The sequence below is a fragment of the Macrobrachium rosenbergii genome, chromosome 30, assembly GCF_040412425.1.
Source record: "Macrobrachium rosenbergii isolate ZJJX-2024 chromosome 30, ASM4041242v1, whole genome shotgun sequence".
Lineage (NCBI taxonomy): Eukaryota > Metazoa > Arthropoda > Malacostraca > Decapoda > Palaemonidae > Macrobrachium > Macrobrachium rosenbergii.
Genome location: NC_089770.1, coordinates 32,047,191 through 32,071,195, shown reverse-complemented (window position 1 = coordinate 32,071,195; position 24,005 = coordinate 32,047,191). Strand labels below are relative to the sequence as shown.

The 24,005-nt window shown below is 39.6% G+C and overlaps 1 protein-coding gene across 5 annotated transcripts in view; it reads left to right on the top strand.

The window, feature by feature from the left end:
- Positions 1-24,005, top strand: part of LOC136855157 (gastrula zinc finger protein XlCGF57.1-like) — a 52,869-nt gene that overhangs the window by 12,828 nt on the left and 16,036 nt on the right. For 3 of the 5 annotated variants that reach the window (XM_067132063.1, XM_067132065.1, XM_067132062.1), the window contains exon 2: positions 13,172-22,340. In XM_067132063.1, the coding sequence (XP_066988164.1) occupies positions 13,490-14,560 (1,071 nt within the window). In that variant the 5' untranslated portion in view covers positions 13,172-13,489 and the 3' untranslated portion in view covers positions 14,561-22,340. The remainder of the gene's footprint in view (positions 1-13,171; positions 22,341-24,005) is intronic. The other 2 variants (XM_067132064.1, XR_010857930.1) reach the window with 2 other exon arrangements.

The following is a 24,005-nucleotide window of genomic DNA, read 5'->3' as shown; positions in this document are numbered from 1 at the left end:
GTATGAAAAATGCATTTCATGCTGTGTAAGATCTGTATGAAAAATGCATTTCATGCTTTTGTGTGTAAAACATGAAAAAATGCATTTCATGCTTTGTGTGTATAATCTGTATGAAAATGCATTTCATGCTTTTATGTGTAAAATCTGTATGAAAAATTTATTATTTTTATTTTGTACATGCATAAATATGATGCAAAGGTAATTTGAAAATATCTAGTTAGTAAGTAGTCTTTACAAGATGTGATACCCATTTGCAAAGTTACTGCATTTTCAAAAATGATACCCTGCAGAAAATGCTTGTTTAATGCTTAAAGTACATTTACAAGTTTCTCATACTTTTAACTGTAAAATCAATATGGGAAATTTATATTTATATTTTTGTACATAAATATCATAAGTATTATGTCCATTCGCAAAGTCTCATCACTAGGACTTTGGCATGACCTTGAGATGAGGTTGTTCAGTCGCACCTGTTTGATAAAATGAATTCGTTAATGTAATATCAGAGATGTAACTAAGAGTTGTATAAATGTCATTCTTTGAAATTACTTGTCAACCTCGGAGAAAAGTGCTTGCGGTGCAATCTGTATGTGTACAATACAGCACGTTCAGTTGGTGTACTTTTTAGAAGATGTGATACCACCTGTAAAGTTACTGCACTTTTCAAAGATGATACCCTGCAGAAAGTGTTTAATTTTTAAGTACTATTTTATAAGTTTTTCTGTTTTTAGGTGTGAAACCAGAATGGAAAATCTGTATTTATATATTTGCGCATAAATACGATACAGTTACTGTATTACAGTATATGTATCTCTCTCTCATTCGTAGTTAGCGCTCAAACATATTTTTACAACTTATTTTTTCTCTGTGCATCATTACCTGTCCAGTATATAATGTTAAATTGATTGAATTTTACCTGTAGTGTACTTCCTTCTGCGAACATTATGTACGTTTTCGTTATTTTATTGAATTGTACCTTTGTTATGACTGTGACTTATGAAGTTTATCTAGTGACACAAAGAAAACGTCTTTTACTCAGTGAGTGAAAAAGAAAATGGCATCCCATCAATTAAGGGTAACATTAGTATACGTATGTACCTACTGTAAATGCGCTATTATGAACAGTGCAGTACTCACTTTTTATGTAAACCATTTTCTCTTTGTAAGGTAATAAGCTAAATTTAATAAAATTACACTAACTTTAGTTCATTTAAAGTTAGCTTAATACTTTGGGAGCATGATTAGGTCATGATTTAGTATTTAAACTCTGGAAATAAACATTTATTAGCATTTTTAAAGACCATGCCAAACTTACGCAAAAATTCACCTTGCACGAGGGGCTCTGGAACCTACCTCGTGTAAGTTTGGGGTATTACTGTATAGAGAAAATGGAGATAATACGAGCTGTAAGTTGTGTAAATGCATCGCATATCGGTGAATTAGTTGCAAAACAAGTTGTTACCTTATTCATTTCAGATTGAAAGTTATGGCGTCCTCTGCAGTATCATATCAATTAAATTACTGACATTTCATTTTATGAAACAAGTGATAGGAAGTTTTGACTTGATGATACTACTAGTATAAAGAGAGCGACAGTGATGAGGATGATGGATCATCTTCAGAAAGTGAAATTAATGCATGTGCATCTGGTGGTGTGTGGGTGTGCCTCACTGGTGATGACGCTGGCCCTATCCCAGTGCCTTTGGTGCCACCCCAGGACCTATGCATTCTCCACATGCCAACGCCCCCCAACTGCTTATTTTCAATTAATTTTTTCCTGATTCTTTCATGCAGACTGTAGTAACTGAAATAAATGGAAGAGTGATACATTTGTATCTAAGAGGGAAACGACGGTGCCATCCACGATCAGCTGTTCATAACTCGATTACAGAGATGGACACACTTAACATCAGAGAAATGAGAGCTTCTATTGGTAAATATGGGCATTGTAAGATTGCCAGAGATAAATGACTACTGGGACACTTGCCATCAACCAATCTCTTAAACTTGGTTTTGGGAGCATTTTGCCCGAGACAGGTTCAATCTTCTCTTGAAATTTTTGCATTTTGTGAACAATGATGGAATGCCTGCCCAAGACTCTCCAGATTATGATCCACTTTATAAGATCAAACCAGTTATTAATCATTTTGTACATGTGTTCAAAAGACATTTTCATCCCTCGAAAACATTGCGAGCAGATGAAAGTATGGTAGGTTTTAGAGGTCGCACACCTCATCTCTCGACAGTACATGTGGCAAAAAGACATGCAAGGTTTGGCATCGCTTCATGGTGCCTTGTGACACTGAACCAGCTTGATACTCATACCTTTGAGGTGTATAAGGGGGTCAGTTAGCAGGAAGATAGAGTGGTGAGGGTTTCACTACAATTCTAGTGATGCGTTTGATGAAGCAGCTGACCTTCTATACTGTGGTCACCATGTAGGCCTTTCATAATTATTTTACCTCTCCCAGCTATTCCAGACCTTTTACAAAGGAAGTAAGAAAGGGCTTCCAAAGAATTGTGTAAATGCCTCCTTGACAAACCAGAAAGTGTGTGGAAAGGAGAAAGGGACATCTTTGTGTGTTGCTTGAGGATGGTAAAAACTAACCAATTTTTCTTTCAACGAAAACACAGGAGTGCTATTCTGATTTGACAATAAATAGCAGGGGGAAGGTGGTAAATAACCAATGTTGTCACTTACTACACAATTGTACGGGGCCTCTGACCTCAAAGACTCAAAACTGTACAAGTATTTGGCTGAGAGGTGTACAGTCAAATGGACAACAAAGGTGGCCTTTGTTCTTTTTGAGACTGCTGTTCAAACAGTTATATACTGTGTATACATATAAAGCATACAAGCTCCCAGAACTTTCCATAATTGAGGCTCTGGTTGAGGACTATAGACCTCAAAGGCCATCACACAAAAGGAGCAAATGCAGAGATTGCTGCAAGCAGCGAGAAGCCTGAATTGAGCTGTTTCACATGAGACTGCAGTCTCTGAGATGTTCATGAGCTGCATAAATTGCCCTGCAGCTGAGAATGTGTGTCGCTGAGCATGAAAGCAGAGTACGCCTAATTGGGAATGCCAAAATGTGATGCTGGGCTTGTGCTGCATGCTTTGGTTTCATCATAAGACGAATTAAGAGTGAGTACTCTCAACCTAAAAGGTCTTCCTAATTTTGCTTTTACACTGCATACAACATACAGTATTTTTTTCTCTTCTCTTTGTTTATATACTCTATCAGATGTGTATATATATACATATTATATATATATATATATATATATATATATATATATATATATATATACTATATATATATATATATATATATATATATATATATATATATATATATCACACATTACTACAGGTGAAAAATAAGAAACGGGTGTAGGGTCCTGACTGGTTTGGACTTTATTTCCAAGCCATTGACGAAGGACTCTGATACAGAGTGTGAGAAGTCACAAATATATATACTACAAGAACAGTAATGATTTGAACATACATTAAATCGTTAGAGGCTCCATATCCCCCACTCAGGCCGGTGTCGAGGTAGGAGTGGCCTTTAAAACTCATTTGGCTAAAAATCACAATAGACTCTCAGGGGACATTGCTGATAAACAGACCATACCCCACCTCAGACCCACACCTGACAGGTGTCATGGGGGCGGAGTTTGGAAACTCATTAACATTACTACCCTCGTACTGTGTTTACAAATATGATAATCCTATTTTCATATATCTCTACTGCCTACCTAAAGTTTAAACAATTTACAAATTTCTTTAATATTAGCGACTGTTTATACATCCCTTTGACTGATATTCATATTATGGTTGTAACTTTCTTTTATGAAGCTAGATTCAATGATGTTCTTTCCAGTGCATTATTAGAATATACAATCCTTTTGCTCCCTTCCCAGTTGATAGCATGATTGTTCTCTACCTAACATGTACAACATGCCCACTGTTCCCTTTGTGCATATCTCACACATTTCTTATGTTGTTCAATTCTTTTTCCAGTGTTTTCCCCGGTTTGGCCAATATGTGTTACACAAGACTTACACGGGGATTTTATATACACACCCTTTAATATTGTCTGGGGGAGTTCTTGATAAGTACATTTTTCATTGTTGTATTGTTCTTAAATGCGACATTAACACCAAAATTCTTAAGAAGATGAGGGATATCTTCTATACTAGCTATTATAAGGCAGAACAAGCAAATTTTTTGTGTTGTAAGGTTCTTTCTGGTTTTGATATGTCTTTTTTGCCGCTTCAAAATGCACCGTTTAATACACTATCAGATATTTCAATTTTGCCCGCATTCCTTAATCTATCTATTTCTATCATCAATATATCCAGGCTACATACCCGTAATGCTCTTAAAAACATAGATGAAACACTGACTTTTTAACCTTATTGTTTTGTCCAGAATAGAATACATAGGAAGAAACATAGTGGGTTTTCTATACACTATATTTAAACCTAATTACTATTTCTTCGTATGAGGACATCCAGAAACGGTAAGCACCTATCATTTCCATTTCCATCGTGAATTTGATTGATGGTATCAATTGATTTAACTTAGCAAAGTTTTTTACATCTTGGTTCCTGGCCATACACAAATTATGTCGTCAACATACCCAAACCATGTTACATTACGTGAGATTATGTTGTTTAATATCTTCTTTTCAGAAAATTCCATATATAAGTTACTTAACACTGGGGATAGAGGGTTTCCCATTGCCATACCAAAACTTTGTGAGTAAAATTTACCATTAAATTCAAATTTACAATCTTTTACACATAATTTAATCAGTTCAATTAAAGTACTTTTAGAAAATGGGATATCCAGCTGTGTGTCTCTCTCAACAATTCAGATACAAAACGCCATCAGATCATCTATTGGCACCTTGTGAATAGTGATACAACATCAAAACTTACAAGCCTGATTCACTATTAATCTCTACACTATTCTAGTTTATTTATCAGGTCCACATTATTCTTGATATTTGCATTTGAGATGGTACCACTAATGGGTTGAGAATATTCACTAAGTACTTCGCTAGTTTGTATGATGCGGAACCAACTGAACTGATAATTGGCCTGGCAGGAAAGTTTGCTTTGTGAGTTTTTATTGTACCATACATGTATGGTAGCGATGGAGAGGTCACACACAACTTCTTTATAAGGCTTTCGTTACCTTTAACAGGTTTTTCACTTTCTTATTGAAACCACTATTCAAGCATTGTCTAATGGGTTCTATTTAATTCTTTATATGTGTTATCATCACCTAAAAAAGATTTTGCATTTTTTCATATATTCACTTCTATTTAAAATTACAAGGGCGCCTGATTTATCTGCTTTTGTCATGTGTATATTATCTTTTTCAGTTCATTAATAGCAACCATAAATCTTTGGGGACGTTTGTGGTGTCTGCTGATTTTTTCATACTTCCATATTTTTCACCTGTGGTAATGTGTGATAAATGAATCACGTAAAAGTGATATTAATTCATATATATATATATATATATATATATATATATATATATATATATATATATATATATATATATATATATATATATATATATGCCTTTATGAAATGAATAAGGTGCATATTTCATATACGTTCAGTGTTTTGAGCTGAGTGCCAGTAAAGCTAACAATTATGAATTATACTCTGAAAATGTAGATCTATCAGCTTTTGCTTCCTGAATGACAAGTAAATTGGGTATAAGTTAGCATTGATTTTATGTAAACTGATCAACCAATAGTTTATAAAATTTGATACAAAAAGTGGCTTCCACTCATACAAGAAAATAGACCAAACTTCTTGATAATAAAGGAAAATCTAGAAAATATAGAGAAGGCAAATAATACAACCTAAAGGATGTCCATTTCATAGAAAGGTCTGGTTTCTTTGAACTTGAAATTTATCTGAAGTGAAAATAGTTCATAATAATGGAGATATTAACAATAAACTATAAGTAATTAATTGTATGTAACTCAGAGGACTAGAGAATCAATTTTGGGCTATGTACGTACCAATCTGGACTTAAAAATTTCCATCTTCTGGGAGTTAAGAAAACTATTTTCTGGAAGGTAGAAGTACCGTAGCCAATCACCGAGCATTAAGAAGCTACCTATCTGCTGCCAATGAAGGAAATTTTGTCAATCTATTACATTTCAGTAATACCAATCTAATGTACATGAAGAGTCAGAATCAATTTGATGAGATATAAAAAGTAAATAATAGAAATATGAAACCCTCAGGGTTTTGTGAATTTTAAAACAACTAAATATTAAAATTTTAATAAATTTTAAATTTTCATAAACCTTTAATGAGTATAGTCGACCCTCATTACGCTAGACCTCATTAATCCGATATCAGATATGACGGACACCAAAGAGGGTCAGACGATTTTAAAATACGTAAAGTTCGACCACGATTTCAGATAGTTACTTTCCCCGGCTCGTCGCTTACTGTTTTCCTTTTATTTACCAAAGATAAATAAAGACCTTTTCATTTGTATTTTATTTTATATATACTGTTCTGTATTTATACTGTACTGAACTAAAAATGCTTTTAACTGAAATCAATTTAACTTGCGCATGGTACATCCTTCTATCACAGAAACGCCATATCTGGAATGGTAGGAAGTATCGTAGCCAATCACTGCATTAACAGTTTTACCTATCTACCGCCTGACTGGTAGCTATTAGTACGATGTGCTTGTATGGGTTTCTAGAAAGAAAAAGTAAACTTGATGAAGACAAAAGCTGAGTTACTGAACAATACTTGTGTTTACATAGCAAATAAGAGAGAGAGAGAGAGAGAGAGAGAGAGAGAGAGAGAAAATTGCCAGCTCCCTCTATGCAGCGTATTTCTATCCTCGAGAGATTAAAGAGAAGAATTTTGTTTAAAGGTATGTCAACAGCTTTAATAAATATCTTCTGAAGCAAAAAAAGTATGTATATAAATATAAATATATATTTTCTTGCTGAAGAATCTCTGAACTAACAATTTGCACTCAAAGTAATAAGAAGAGATTCATCTCAAAAGTAAGAAGGAATTCATCCAATTCTTCATGTACCCAGTAAAATACATACACTATTAAACTATGTTTTGTATTCAAAACATACGCACTCGTGTCATCAGCAGCTTCTGAGCAAAAGTTCTTTCTCAGACAGAATACAACTGAAACCTGATTATTGGCTGGTTGCCATAGAATCTGCTACCCAATAACAGCCCTCTACTTCTGTTCCACGATGACATATGTCACGATGGCATTAAGTCGGAACGTTGCTATGATCGTGATTATCTGACTGCTGATGGCAAAATTACCTTTGTTTTATAAATAATTCCTTCATGAAAACATAATTCAAATAATACCAACTTAATAATATAGTAGAGTGAAAATCCCACAACAGTCTGTTGTGGTGATGCGTCAACACTTGCGAATCTTTATCTCCCGACCGTCCTCAGAGGTGCTGACTGCAAACTGATGTGACGATCAGTAACAATAAAAAGTAACCCTCTTCAAGATCGATATGATGAAATGTATTTTATGGTCTTATTGTTAAAATTCACTGTATTAAGCTATTTTGATCATGTATATTTCTATGTTTTAAAAATGTTTTTGTTGAAAAACAAAATGCAAGAACTTGGTCTTAATTGTCCTAATTAATCTATTACTGATGATCTTAACATCTCACATTTATTTAACAGTATATTATTAACTTTTAAACGTCGAGCTCTATTTACAAAAGCGTCTGCCGTATGCTGGCGGCGTTCGGGAGTGAGTACGAAGCTGAAAAAAGTTTTTTTCAAAAATCACAGCACGCCCGGGGTTTTTAAGAGATTAAGAGTTCATTTTTGGCTCTTTTTGAATGCCCAGTTTAGTATGCAACTATCAGAAATGAAAAAATACCATTATCATATATAAATACAGATATACGACAGCGCAAAAAAATTTCATATATAATTGTTTACAAATCGCTCTGTGAGCAAAACGGTTAAGTTAAAGTAATGAGTTATTTTTTCGTTGTATTGGTACAATTAAATTGCGATGTGATTTTCGTATATAACAAATTGTAAAACGATCAAAGCAACACAGAGAAAATATTATCAACAAATGATGCATGAATTCGTCATGCACGGACGTAAAAAAAGGTTTTTTCAAAAATTCACCACAAATCGAAATATTGTGCTAGAGACTTCCCGTTTGTTGCAAAATGAAGGTAATTGATTGAATATTACTAGACTGTAAGTGTTTTAGCTTACAATTGCAGTTTTCGACCATTTCGGTCGAGTCAAAGCTGACCGAAGTTCGATTTTTTCTACGCAATGTAATTTATATGGAAATATTTCAAAAGTGATAAAAGTTACAACCATGAGTTATTTTTTGTTGTATTCTAAAATGAAATTGCACACATTTTTATGTATAACACTCATGCAACGCCTAATATAAAACGGTCTGGAAATTACGACAAGGTGACTCAAGAAATGCTAAGATTTTTAGCAGAGTTCCAATATGGAGGGAAGGAAAAAGTTTTTCAAAATTCACTATAAATCGAAATATTGTGCTAGAGACTTTCCGTTTGTTGCAAAATGAATGGTAATGATTGAATGTTACTAGAATGTAAGTTTTGGCTTACAATTGCGTGTTGTATTGTACACAAGTTGCGATGATTTTGGTATATAACAAATTGTAAAACGATCAAAGCAACACAGAAAATATTATCACAAAATGATGCATGAATTAAATTCTTGGGATGTAAAAAAAGTCTTTTTCAAAAATTCACCATAAATCGAAATATTGTGCTAGAGACTTCCCCGTTTGCTGCAAAATGAAGGTAATTGATTGAATATTACTAGACTGTAAGTGTTTTAGCTTACAATTGCAGTTTTCAACCATTTCGGTCGAGTTAAAGTTGACTGAAGGTCAAATTTTTTCTATTTATCGTGATTTATATGAAAATATTTCAAAACTGATAAAGCTACAACCATGAGTTATTTTTTGTTGAATTCTACATGAAATTGTGCACATTTTCATGTATAACACTTTATGCAAGGCCTAATAGAAAACGGTGCAAAAATTACAACAAGGTGACTAAAGAAATTCTGAGATTTTCAACAGTTACCGCGCGCGGAGGGAAGGAAAAAGTTTTTTCAAAAATTTACCATAAATCAAATATTGTGCTTGAGACTTCCCATTTGTTGCAAAATGAAGGTAAATGATTGAATGTTACTAGAATGTAAGAGTTTTAGCTTACAATTGCAGTTTTTGACCATTTCGGTCGAGTCAAAGTTGACCGTAGGTTTAAATTTTGGCACTTATCGTGATTTATATGAAAATATTTCAAAACTGATAAAAGCTACAACCATGAGTTATTTTTGTTGTATTCTACATGAAATTGTGCACATTTTCATGTATAACACTTTATGTAAGCCCTAATAGAAAACGGTGCGAAAATTACGAAATTACGACAAGATGACTACAGAAATTCTGAGATTTTCAGCAGTTACTGCGCGCAGAGGGAAGGAAAAAGTTTTTTTTAAAAATTCACCATAAATCAAAATATTGTGCTAGAGACTTCCCGTTTGTTGTAAAATGAAGGTAAATGATTGAATATCACTAGAATGTTAGATTTTTTGCTTATCAAAAATACCCAAATATATATATATATATATATATATATATATATATATATATATATATATATATATATATATATATATATATATATATATATATATATATATATATATATATATATATATATTATATATATATATTTTTATTATATATACACACATTCATACATACACATAACTAATAATATTTTTTTATTTTGACTAATACATAACTAAAATGAATGCAGGTGAAAAACTTTTTTTTTTTGCATAAAATGAAATAATATACAAAACACCAATAAATACAGATATATAAAAACTTGTAATAAATATAAAACTAATAAAATCAATGCAGAATAATCACTCGCAATCCTGACTCTTCGTTCTATTCTTGTTTTCTCCCTCCTCCATTGAAGAGTCTTGCATTTTTTTCCTCTCGACATGACGAGGTACAGGTGGAGGAGGGAGACGCGCGCCCTTACTGCAGATGGGCCACCCCTCAGCGGTCCCCTGCGCCCTCCAGTGTCCCTCGGATAGGCGCACTCCAATATGTGACCGCAGTGTGGTACTTGCGGTCACACTCCCCGAACCTGCAAAGTGCTACCTTGCAGGTGCGACAGATGAATCGGGTGTCTCTTCTTCTGCCATTCATATGGCACACCCGGCACCGTTTCTGCTTACGCCCTTCTAGGAGCTCCAGTGTGTGATCCCCTGCCTGCAGCCGACACACAGGGTCCACTACCCGACGGGACATTGGAATGTGAGGGAGGGCGGCAGCAGGGACAGGGACAGCAGGGGTGGCGGCATCATCAAGGGCGGCGGCAGCAGGGGCGGCATCATCAAGGGTGGCGGCAGCAGGGGTGGCGTCGGCAGGAGCAGGACGATCGAGGTTGGCCCTCCTAGCAACATCTGCCCTATCCTCTCAGGGCAGATCTGGAGCTCGGGGCAGGGGGCGGTGTTGGAAGGCCACTCCTCAGGATTAAAGTTTATGAGGGCATTCTTGGCCACCTCGAGAAACTGGATGTGGGACAACCTCCGGGTGTCGGAATTGTACCCACAGTAGAGGATGTAGGCATTCCGGAGGGCCAACTGAAGGAGGTATTTGAGGAGCTTCTGTGTCCACCTCCTGGTTCTCCTGGCAAAGGGATAATACTGGATGAGTTGATCAAAGAGATCAACTCCTCCCATGTGCCTATTGTAGTGCCCAATGACGGTAGGCCGCTGGACACGAAACTCCTCATACGTAACTCAGCCCTGCCGACGTGTCTTCTTCCGCTGAATGACCTCTTCTTGGATGGGCTCATGACTTGTCGTAATCATGGGCACGAGTCGGACCCCCTTCCAACAGATGATGAAGACATCTCCCTTCCGCCGCCACTCTGTCTCTCCTCTTGCCAGATGTTGCGGCTGGCTAGCGAACCTCTTGAGGACATTCAGGGCCCCACGCACCAGCTGAAGGGTACCACTGACATGCACACCTGTTTCATACAGTTCCTGGGCCAAGGCTACCGAGTTATAATAATTATCCATAAACAGGTGGTATCCCTGGTTACGGAAACAATCCACAAGACCAAAGACAGTGTCACGCAGCGTGGAGAAGACCCCGGAATACACTGAGAAGTCCACGACGTATCCAGTGTTGGATTCCGTAATAAAAAATAACTTCACACCATATTTCTTTGGCTTCTTGGGGTTGTACACTTTTTATACTTAGACGCCCTTTGTATGGCATCATCCCTCATCCAAAGAAAGGTTCTTGGAAGGAACCACGAGAAACTGGCACCGTTCAGGAATGTAGTCCAACACTGGGCGGACTATGATGAGGCGATCGGGGTTATTCTAGGTATGGCCCTTCGGTTGAAGGCGTTGAAATACCTGTCCAACGCCAGGAAACTATCACGGAGCACAATGCCGGGCATATTGGGCGTAAAAAATTTCCGCCTCAATATTGCCTGACGTCGGCAGCAGGCATCATTCCAAAGAAAATGTGGAGCCCCAAAAAATGCGCCATGTCCATGAGGTTGCAGCCCCGCCAGCGATACGACAACGTCGTCTGCAGTTCCTCACGGCAGTACCGAGCGTAATCCGCCGTCTCTGCAACGAGGTATTCCAGCAATTCCCGCGTAAGGAAGAGCTGAATGAACCTCAGTGCAGTGAGAGGCACAGGGACGGTCAGTCCAGGTGCTGCCGTGAATGGGTGTATGTTAGGTGGGGTGGGGTCCTCCAACCACCCCTCATCACTTTCGGACGAACGGCCTTCACCTAAGCTGCCGTGACATTGCGACCTTCTACGGGCCTGTGCGCGCACACGCACGACTTTGCACTCCCACCCTCCCCACTGGCCCATCTCCCTCACTTTCACCATCACTTTCTGTCTCGTCCCCACCAGCCACAATCGGTGCCTCCTCCTCCTCCTCCTCAGACTCTCCCTCATAGGCACTGAAACCACTGAACTCCAGTTCACTTTCCTGCTGTGGCTCTCGTACGGATATTGGGGCAAATACTCGTCATCACTGACATTGGGCGTGATGTCCTCGTCACTAGATGACCAACTGCCATCAAAATGAGGACTTTCCACCTGCTCTCGATCGAGCTCCAACAAGTACTCATCAATGTCCTTTTGTTGGAGGCCTCCCAAATGCTTACGGATGCCCCTCAGGACACCCCGATGCTTCCTAGGGTCGTAAAGGCACAGGATGTGGTCCTTGGTCCCCCTTCGCCCTTCACACGTGGCCACACAACACGGTGTTGAAAAAGCTGGGTCACCTTGGGTGCTTGGTCCCTCTCCAGCATCCAAATCTAAAACTCGCCTCACACGCTCACTACCGACAGGCAATACGCACCTTTCACGGTCCTGACGACGTTGGGACATCTCTGCAAACTTCCTGTTGCGTAACAAATACGCTAACACTCGCAAAAGTTCTGCAAAACACGAATGCGTCAAGAAATCGCTCTCCGACGATGCGTCGCTGATGCTTTGTAGTGCGAGAAGAAAGAAATTCGCGCATTCGCAGCTGGGTAACGCTTGTAAACAAAACAACAGCGTGATCTATGAACTCCCAGCATCCCTCAAGGCGCGTGATTTAAAATCTTTCGCAAACTAGGCCAATAACTATTTTTCCGCGAATATTTAAAAAAACTTTTTGTAGTCGACGTATTTTACGTCCACTTGGCACCCGACAGACAATTTTAGTCGACGTTAAATACGTCCAGTCGGCGATTAAGGGTTAATTCAGTGAGTACTTCAGGAATACAGGTTTCACGACAGCAAGATGATGTCAGAATAGAATGGAGGGTGTTGTGAGACACAACTGAATGAGTGAAGTACTAGTTCCAGTAAACTGTTGGTTTACAGACACTGATGTTTGGACAATTGTTCATCTGGAAGACTTGGGAATCAGTGTATGTGGAAATCATGACTGCAATATGGGCTCAGTATGATTGATGGGTTTCTTATGAACAATAAATTAAAAGCTTCAGTTTTATGTAAAATTTCCTAATAATCTTTTACCTTCTCATATTTCAGAGTTTCAGCCCTCGAACAAGACGTTGTCAGTTTGGGGCATCAAGGTTTTTGAAATGAATGGGGTCCAGCAATGAATTCAAGTGCAAATTCCTGTGAGGTGTTGAATAAGTTCCAAAAATAGGAAATATAGAATTCTAGGTATCAGGTTTGTGCAACAGTGAAAGGAGAAATTGAAGGAAATAAGATAATAAATAGAAAAAAGTGATAGAAGCAGTAAATAAGAATAGTAGAAAGTGAAAAAAGTTGGTTGGTTTCCATAAATAAACAAACAATGTCAAAGGATAACCTTTGAAAAGCAAGACTGAGGATCCAGTAGTGATGTCTCTCGTCAAGCACGAAAGTATAGGTTTAGCTGACGGCGATGCTCCAGCCAGCTGTGCCTCTCTATCTGTGGATCCATTGATGGAAATCAAGACGGATGTGGAGGTGTGTTATGAATCTGATGGTGACATGAAGTATCACTGTGAGGATTTTACTTCAGCATCTGGAGATGAGGGCAATTTGCTGCCTATTAGAAAGGAAGTTGATAAGGAGAAGCCCTTCGTGTGCAGGGAATGTGGGAAAGCCTTTACCTGGAGGAGCGACTTGAAACGACATTTCCGGATCCATACCGGGGAGAAGCCATATAGATGCAATGACTGTTGGAAGTCGTTCTCCCAGAAATCGCATCTCGAGTGCCATATGACGATCCATGCGTGGAAGAGGCCCTTTATATGCAAAGACTGTGGGAAATCGTTCTCTAAGAAACCGCATCTCAAGGCTCACACGGCAATCCACAGACAGGAGATGGCCTTGCCCTTTGCCTGCAAGGACTGTGGGAAGTCATTCTCCAACAAATCGAAACTCAAGACCCACATGGTGATGCACACGGGGGAGAGACCCGTCACCTGCAAGGACTGTGGGAAGTCATTCTCCCAGAAATCGTATCTCAAGACCCACATGAAGATCCACACGGGGGAGAGACCTTTCGTGTGCAAGGACTGTGGGAAGTCGTTCTCCCAGAAACTGAATCTCAAGAGCCACATGGTGATCCATACGGGAGAGAGGCCCTTCGTGTGCAAGGACTGTGGGAAGTCGTTCTCCCAGAAATCGAATCTCAAGACCCATATGAAGATCCACACGAGGGAGAGGCCCTTCGTTTGCAATGACTGTGGGAAGTCATTCACCCAGAAATTGTATCTCAAGACCCACATGGTGACCCACACGGGGGAGAGGCCATTTGTGTGCGATGACTGTGGGAAGTCGTTCTCCCAGAAGTCAAATCTCAAGACCCACATGGTGATCCACACAGGGGAGAGGCCGTTCATGTGCAAGGACTGTGGGAAGTCATTCTCCCAGAAATCGAATCTCAACACCCATGTGACAATCCACGTGAGGAGAAGCCATTAGCTTGCAAAGAGTGTGGGAAAATGTTTTCCTAGAGCAGTGATTCTCAAACTGGGTGCCGTGGCACTCTGGGGTGCCACAGACAGTGCCTATGGGTGCCACAAGATTGTCATGAATTTTGTCTTGGCTAGATCATCTGAATGAACATTTGTAAAAAAAAAAGTTTGGAGAAGTCTTCATATAATTAGTATCAGTGCGTCTACTCTAATTATGTTTATCTAATTCTTCTGGTATGCTCTTTGTTTATACAGTATATTTCTGTATGTACGGTGTGCTGATTTTGGTTTGAGTATGGATAATAACTTTATTCATTAATTAAGAAGTTAATTCATGCGATATGGTGGGACGGTGAAGAAGGGGTGTCACGGTAATGATTACATTAGCTAGGGTGCCGTCACTATAAAAAGATTGAGAACCACCGTCCTAGAGTAAGAGCCTGAAACAACATTCTTGACTCACACAGGTTTATGTTGAGGAATTTCTTTCTGTCTTTCTTTCTATTTTTTCTCTTTATTTCTCTCGTTCTTTTTCTTGATCTTTCTTTCTTTCTTTAATTCTTTCTTTCTTTCTGTCTTTCTTTTTATCCATTTTTCTTTCTTTATATCTTTCTGTCTTTCTCTCTATCTTTCTTTTTATCATTCTGTCTATTACAATACACTCCCTGAACACCTGAATTAGCCCTGGTCACTGACCAGCCCAAACTATGTCCCCCATAATTTTACCCACAAAGTGGGTAATTAACCTTCAGCGTTACCAATGCTACAGGTAAAATCTTGTCAAATGAGTTACCTGAGGTACCGTTGACAACGCAGCCGCAAATACCGGCCTACAGAGGCCGACATCCCCAATTATTATTTGTTCGCTGTGTGGGTGTGTCCCACATCAGGCGAACTTTGGTCACTTAGCCCGACTCAGCCCATTAAGGAATTTGGATATCAAATTACGACTTGGGACTGTTTTCAACACCTTTCTCCTGGTTTTTCGCTTTACTGACTGGATTTGGAACTTCTCTCCCGGTTTTGACTTTGGATCAGTACTTTGGACTCGATTGGATAAATCAGACAAGAAGACGTCGCCGTCTGCTAGCGCCGTTGCTTCCACTTTGTCTACAGCTTCGACGACTGAGCCTTCTACTGCCGGAGATGCTCCGCTTATCGGTCCTGCACGTCCTGCAAGCGTAAGATGAGTACCCTCAAACACGGTCGACATTCTGTTTGTATTTTATGTAGGAAGGTTCAGTGTAGTATCAGTCAGAGATGTGACGAGTATAGGTGTTGGCCAGTAGATCAAATGGAGGATTATTTGAAACAGAAAATCCTTTGCCTCGAAGAGTGAGCACAGGTCAGGACCAGCTGTAGGGTTACAATCAGTAGTAAGGAAGCGTTAGTTTCAGAGTTATTCAAGAAGTTAGAGGACACTTTATCATCCAGTATGTCTAACCTATTTCTAGCCTGATGAGTAAGTTAACAGAGAATAGAGATAGTGATAGTAGTAGCATAGTTGATTCTAATCATTCTTTTTCAGCCCCCTTGCCTGTTCCAGAACCAGCCCTAACGGGTGCCATGGGTCATAGAGAACCGCAAGCATCGAAGGTGGGTTCTGCCGGCCCCTGGCGCAGAGCAGGCAGTTTTGGCAGCAAATTTCCCCCTTTCCCACTCAAGGTGTAAGTTCTGAGGTTGATGTAGAGTTAGGTAAGACACAGACGAGTAGGGGAAAATAGGCTAGGAATTGTTCAGGAAGAGAAGTGGAAAGTGCAGTCTTCTTCAGGTTCAGGTTCGGTTGGGGTTTCTCGCGTGACGACTTCGTCTTTGGATCCATCTTCTGTTTTATTTCCTGCTTCGAGTTCTTTACAGCAGAAGGTTTCTAAGTCCATGGTTCGTTGTTCGGATGTGGTTTCAGGTTTGTCGGGTTCTGAAGTGTTGGAGAATTCTCCTTTGTCCTTGAAGGTTCCTTTTCCTTCGGCAGATGAGTTTGGTTCGTCTTGCGGTGGTGGTAATTCTGGTGATCAGGTTTTCAATCTGGCTCAATATAATGCAGAATTGTTAGGTTTGTCACAGGGTTATAGATTGCTAGTGAGGCAATGTTTTCAATTTTGACTTTTCCAATATTCACAATCACTTCTTGAAGAATTTTCCTCAGTTTGCTAATGATGTCTGTCAAGATTATCAGGGGGGAACAGAGTCAGTCTAGTTTCTTTCTCTAAAAACTGTGGCCTCTTCTGCTGCTTCTGAGTTTTCCTTTTTTCCCCGATTTCTTCTAAGCCTTCTTCCAATGTCTTTACACAGTCTTCTTTATCGGGTCACTCTTCAGAGGGCTCTTCGTAGTCTTCTCTCACTCATTCTGTTTTCTTTGCTATTAACTCAGCAGAGCAAAGAATTTTCATTGGTTCAGTCCTGTAATGTTGGAGTTTCAGCGGCTCCCTCTCTCTCTTCGGGGTTGAGGAAAGGTGTATCTTTGGAGGGCTGTCTTCTTTAGCACCTTAAATGGGTCCTGTAGTTTCTCAGGCTTCTGGTTTAGATGCTTCACAGGTGGTTGTGGAGTCTTCCACAACTCCGTATTTTCATCCTTTACTCACTGGGTTGTCCCACTCTATGTGGATGTTGTCTGGGTTGATGGGGTTTCTCAAACAAGGTGGATATTCTCCCTCCGATCCTGTACTGTTTGACATCCTCATCACTTCGGTTTCGATGGGGTTGGCATACCAGGCTAACATTTCGGCTGGCTGTACAACGTTCTTTGGCAAGAAGAGGAGGGACTTCTTTTTAAATCATCGTCTGCATCACTATCCGGACATACATAAGAGGGTTCTGTTGAGGGCGCCTTTTGCGCTCTGCAACAGTCTTTTTAGAGAGGAGGATGTCTCCTCTATGGTCAATTTCGTGTCGTCGTCGTCAGCAGTAGCATCACAGGAGGCTATGATTTGTGTGGCTGCTCAGGGTTCAGGTGATGTGGCCAGTATGACGAACTTTGTTGCTTCTAACTCATGTCTCCGGTGTTGGCAATTATGCATCGTCGAGGGTACAGAATGTTGAAGTATTAAGCCTTTGGCTGATCCTTGCCTCCTCTTTAGAGGAGCTAGTAAGGGCGAGGGACTTCTTATTGAATCTATGCAAGAGACCAGGAATTCGTCTAATCTTTGCCAAGAGTTGCTTAGTTCCATCAAAATCTATAACCTTTCAGGGATGAGGATTCTCTCTCTTCCTTGGAGGTTTTTCCCAACCCTGGAGAGGATCCAGTCGGTCCTTCAACAAGTAGAGGTGTGCCAGTCCAACAGGGAACAGCCGGTATCAGCTTGAAGAAGCCTCTTAGGGAGAATGTCTTCTCTCTCTCTCTCTCTTTAATTCCAGGGTCTCGTCTCCAGATGCGTTTCTCTTCAGGTATGTCTCAGGAATCGCTGGGACTTCCGCAACAAGAATGCAGTTATAGTGTGGGGCAATTCTTGCCTGTCAGATCTTCTGTGGTGATCAGAAGAAGTGCATCTGACACCTGGAAGGTCTATCGATTCCCCTCTTCCCGACGTTCACCTGTACTCAGATGCCTCAGATCAAGGTTGGGGAGCAGCCTTCGGGGAAACCCAGGCTTCAGACCTCTGGAGGGTTCGGGAACGAGAGGAGTCAATAAATCTTCGGGAACTTAGGGCTGTAAAGGAGGCCCTCAGGTGTTTTTCAGTCGTAGTGCACAACAGAATAGAGGCTGTTTTGCTACAACGTAATTGCTGTGTTATATCTGAAGAACCTGGGGTGGGAACAAGATCAACAGAACTCAGTACTATAACACAGAGAGTCCTGAGAAGGTGCGAAGAACGGAAAGTGTCTCTTCTTCCCCAACTTGTATTGGGGAGTCTCAGCGTACTGGCCGACTCGTTAAGTCGCTCTCATCAGGTATTGGGGGGAGTGGACTTTGGCTCAGGAAGTAGTATGTCAAGTTCTCCGGAAGTGGCCAGCATCTGTGGCCTTTTTTGCGACAAGATTAAACCATCATCTTCTGGTTCATTTCTCACCAGTGGTGAACCCCATGTCGATAGGCACCGTTGCGATGTTACAAAATTGGAATCACATGCAGGTGTATGCTTTCCGCCATTTGGTCTCATTCATCAAGTAATCAGGAAACTGTGGGAGAGTGTCAAGACGTCTATGACTCTAATAGCTCCTTGCCGGCCCTACGCCCTTGGTTTCCGGAACTCCTAAGCTCCTTATGGAAGTTCCGATGTTCCTTCCCATGCGGAAGATCTCAGACAACCACATTTTCACCATTATCATCCAAACCCTCGTGTGCTGAACCTAGTTGCAGACTACTGCCGAGCAAACAGCTAGATAGACCGGACTCTCTAAAGCTGTGTCTAGACAGCTTTCTTTCAGCTTGAGAAAGTCAACCGTAAGCTTTACCAGGTCAGCTGGACAATGCATAGAAGTTGGTGTTGTGAGGAAGGTCATTCCATCTCTAGACTTTCCATAGCCAAAACAGCTGATTTTCTTTTATTCCTTCAGAAAGTCAAGGTTCTTTCATATTCGGCTATTGCTGGCTACCGCTCAATGCTTAGCAGTACTTGTAGTTTCCACCTTTCTGAAAATTTCTAGTAGTATGATCATCCGTGATTTATTACATTCCTTTAAGATTAAACGTCCTCTCTTACCAACTCGGGCTCCTCTGTGGGATTTGTCGGAAGTTCTAACGTTAAGACAACTGCTTGAGAAGGGGCTTTTTCTTACGGCGTTAACTACAGCCTTCAAAGGTGGGCCAGTTTCAGGCAGTTTCTAGGCTGGTTTCCTAGGCAGGAAATGATATGTATTTGTCTCTTCCGGAATTTGTGGTGAAGATCGAGACAGAGGTTAACCCTCTGCCTCATTTGTTTAGGGTTTTTATCTGCAAGAGTTCATTAGCACCGATCCAGCGGAGATGTCTTTATGTCTGGTGCGAGCATTAAAAGTCTACTTATAAATAGACTTAATGCTTGAGAAACTCTGTCCGCGCCTGTGTACACTTCTCGTCTCTCCGCGGAATCCTTCCTGACCACTGTCAAAGATTGCAATTAGTTTCTTTTTGAGGGAGATGATTTCCCAGGCTTCTCAGGGTTCTTCTTCGTCATCTTCAAGCTCTGTATTACCCTGAGCGCACAGTATTCAGAGTATTTTTTTTTTTTTTTTTTTACGTTAGTTTAACCAGACCACTGAGTTAATATTAACTCTCCTAGGGCTGGCCCGAAAGATTAGACAAGCTATTTAAACTCTCTAAGAATTTAATTAAAACTAGCGACATATGTTAATCTAAGAACTATTTAAGTTAATTAGGAATATATTATAAATTATTCTATGAATCTTATATTTTATCACATAAATGATTAAATTTAAGGAATTTTAAAATATTAAAAAGTGAAAATTTGTCATTTTCTGACAGTATATCTTGAAAGGAATATCTTCTAAATAAAATGTCTCTTTGGATTCTATATTGCCACTTCGTCTTCCTTGCTAAGGAATTGTTCAGTATCTTCTATTTTGGAGGTGGCTACTTGGAAATCCGACTCAATGTTTACTTCCTTTTACTTAGAGTGTTCAATTCGCCTCGTCGGAGGGTTATTCTCTTAGTCCGTGTGTAGCAGCTAACTCTATTATGTAGGGTGCTTTCATTTAGCTGAGGTGGTATGCTCTTAGTGCGGAGGTTCTTAGGTTAACCAGATAGAGGAATTCCTTTAATCTTTAGAATCTTAGGCAGCAGTAATAGTATAATCACATGAACTTAGGTTTAAGTACATTTTTAAGTATCTTAGTCTTTGATAATATAATTTCCCTACGAGAGTCCAAGGGGTTCTCTAGTAGGCTAGGCTCTTTCATCAGCGCTGAGATACTTCTTTGCTTGTCGATTGTCGGGCCTTATCCGGAGGATCAGTGGCTTGGCACACTGCTTCATTCCCTTCCATACATGAGAGGCACTGATTACCCACATGGGAGGTTCATCGTATTCCTCCATACATGAGAGGTTCTGAAGAGCCACATGGGAGGTCAATGGACAGAGACAGTACTGACCTGACTGATGATCAAAGTACTCTCCAGCATGTTTCTTCACCGAAAGCATCAATTGATATGGTGAGTGTATGACTAAACAGATATCCTATGCAGAGTAGATCGGTGAGCTACCATCTCTGCGGTTGTAAATAGGGGCGTGCTGCAAACTTGATGGGTCTCCCGGAGGGACAGTGGCTCTGCACTCTGCTTCACTCCCCCTCCATATATGAGAGGCTCTGAATAGCCACATGGGAGGCTCATCGCACTCCTCCATACATGAGAGGTTCTGAAAAGCCACATGGGAGGTTGTTGGACTGAGACAGTACTGACCTGACTGTCGATCAAAGTACTCTCCAGCATGTCTCTTTACCGAAAGCACTGATTGATAGTTACCTGCTTATTCTTTGTTGACAGGTTGGGCTGAATTAGATTGATCCTACCTCCATTAAAATTTTGTTAATCAGGCTAATTCAGGTGTTCAGGGAGTGTATTGCAATATGAAGTTTTAATAATAAAACTAATATTGTAATACTTACCTGAACACGTGAATGATTCCCACCTTCCTCCCCACTTCAATTTTGATAGTAAGTGATTCAACTGGGGATGTTGGCCTCTGCCTGCCGGTATTTGCAGCAGCGTTGTCAACAGTACCTCAGGTAACTCATTTGACAAGATTTTACCTGTAGCGTTGGTAACGCTGACAGTTAGTTACCCACTTTGTGGGTAAAATTATGGGAATATAGTTCGGGCTGGTCTGTGACCAGGGCTAATTCAGGTGTTCAGGTAAGTATTACAATATTAGTTTTATTATGAAAACTTTATTTCTATCTTTCTTCCTTTTTTCTATCTTTATAATTCTTTCTTTCTATTTCGTTTGTTCTTTCTTATCTTTCTTTTTTCTATCTTTCTATATTTATGTCTTTATTTTTTTCTTTATTTTTGTCTTTCTTTCTATCTTTCTTTGTATCTTTCTATCTTTTTATAAATCTTCATCTGAAAAACCTTATGGATAGAGTCAACAGACTTTAATAAACCTGAGAGAGAGAGAGAGAGAGAGAGAGAGAGAGAGAGAAACAAACAAATCAGTGACTACTTTTCTAGACTTTCAAAGGGTTTGAAAACTGGAGCATATGTAACTGACCAAGTTGAAGAGAGAGACAGATTGATTGATTTATTTATTTATCGCCAATCTCAAATGATGCCTCTCTGTCACCCCCTTACACAGGATGTCAGTCACAGCTACAAGCTGAAAATCGTCATAAGCCGAGACCATCGAAAATCGTAAGAAAGCCTTAGAAACCTTACTTTTAATCCTTTTGGGGTCTTGAAAACGATGGAACCTGCATTTTTATCGAGTTTTTCATAAAAAAAACTCTAAATTTTGACCATTCTGCCATTTTGGAGCCATATTTCTTCCATCAAATCGATGTCGTAGGTGTCATAACTCAGGAACATGTGTCATAAACTGGGAAGTAATTTCTGATGAATATATTTGAAAAGCGTTGTAACATCAGAACATTGTAAGCTGAACCTGTTGTAACCCAGGGACTGCCTGTACAGCCATGGGAGCACAGAGGTAGGCCCCAGGATGATGGGGTTCTGTGACTCCCATGTCCAGAGGGAGCTGGAGGGGTTGACTTTGAACATGGACCTCTCGAACGACCTGGAGGACCTCGAGATGCAGCAGATGGTCAGTGCAGAGGAGGAGGAAGATACCGGAGAGGCCACTCAGTCTTCTGCTGTGACTTCCCAGTCGGACGACGATAATGACTCCTCTGCCCATGGTAACGTTTGTTCTCTCGGTTTCCTTTTCAGACCTTTCTATTATTATATTTTTATTCCTTTCAGTTTCCTTGTCAGTCCCTTTTATTCCTCAGTTTCTCTTTCAAACCTTTCTATTATTCTCAGTTTCTCTCTCAAACATTTCTATTGTTACATTTTTATTCTTCTCGGGTTCCCTTTCAGACCTTTCTATTATTCCTCTCAGTTTCCCTTGCAAACCTTTCTGTTATTTCTCTCAGTTTCCCTTGCATACCTTTCTATTATTCCTCTCAGTTTCCCTTGCAAACCTTTCTATTATTCCTCTCAATTTCCCTTGCAAACCTTTCTATTATTCCTCTCAGTTTTCCTTGCAAACCTTTCTATTATTTCTCTCAGTTTCCCTTGCAAACCTTTCTATTATTCCTCTCAGTTTCCATTGCAAACCTTTCTATTATTCCTCTGTTTCCCTTGCAAACCTATTATTCCTCAGTTTCCCTTGCATACCTTTCTATTATTCCTCTCAGTTTCCCTTGCAAACCTTTCTTATTCTTCTCAGTTTCCCTTGCAAACCTTTCTATTATTCCTCTCAGTTTCCCTTGCATACCTTTCTATTATTCCTCTCAGTTTCCCTTGCATACCTTTCTATTATTCCTCTCTTTCTATTAGTTTCCCTTGCAAACCTTTCTATTATTCCTCTCAGTTTCCTTGCATACCTTTCTATTATTCCTCTCAGTTTCCCTTGCAAACCTTTCTATTATTCCTCTCAGTTTCCCTTGCATACCTTTCTATTATTCTTCTCCTCTCAGTTTCCCTTGCAAACCTTTCTATTATTCCTCTCAGTTTCCCTTGCATACCTTTCTATTATTCCTCTCAGTTTCCCTTGCAAACCTTTCTATTATTCCTCTCAGTTTCCCTTGCAAACCTTTCTATTATTCCTCTCAGTTTCCCTTGCAAACCTTTCTATTATTCCTCTCAGTTTCCCTTGCATACCTTTCTATTATTCCTCTCAGTTTCCTTGCAAACCTTTCTATTATTCCTCTCAGTTTTCCTTGCATACCTTTCTATTATTCCTCTCAGTTTCCCTTGCAAACCTTTCTATTATTCCTCTCAGTTTCCCTTGCATTTTCTATTATTCCTCTCAGTTTCCTTTGCAAACCTTTTCTATTATTCCTCTCAGTTTTCCTTGCATACCTTTCTATTATTCCTCTCAGTTTCCCTTGTAAACCTTTCTATTATTCCTCTCAGTTTCCTTGCAAACCTTTCTATTATTCCTCTCAGTTTCCCTTTGCAAACCTTTCTATTATTCCTCTCAGTTTCCCTTGCCTTTCCTTTCTATTATCCTCTCAGTTTCCCTTGCATACCTTTCTATTATTCCTCTCAGTTTCCCTTGCAAACCTTTCTATTATTCCTCTCAGTTTCCCTTGCATACCTTTCTATTATTCCTCTCAGTTTCCCTTGCATACCTTTCTATTATTCCTCTCAGTTTCCCTTGCATACCTTTCTATTATTCTTCTCAGTTTCCCTTGCAAACCTTTCTATTATTCCTCTCAGTTTCCCTTGCATACCTTTCTATTATTCCTCTCAGTTTCCCTTGCAAACCTTTCTATTATTCTTCTCAGTTTCCCTTGCAAACCTTTCTATTATTCCTCTCAGTTTCCCTTGCATACCTTTCTATTATTCCTCTCAGT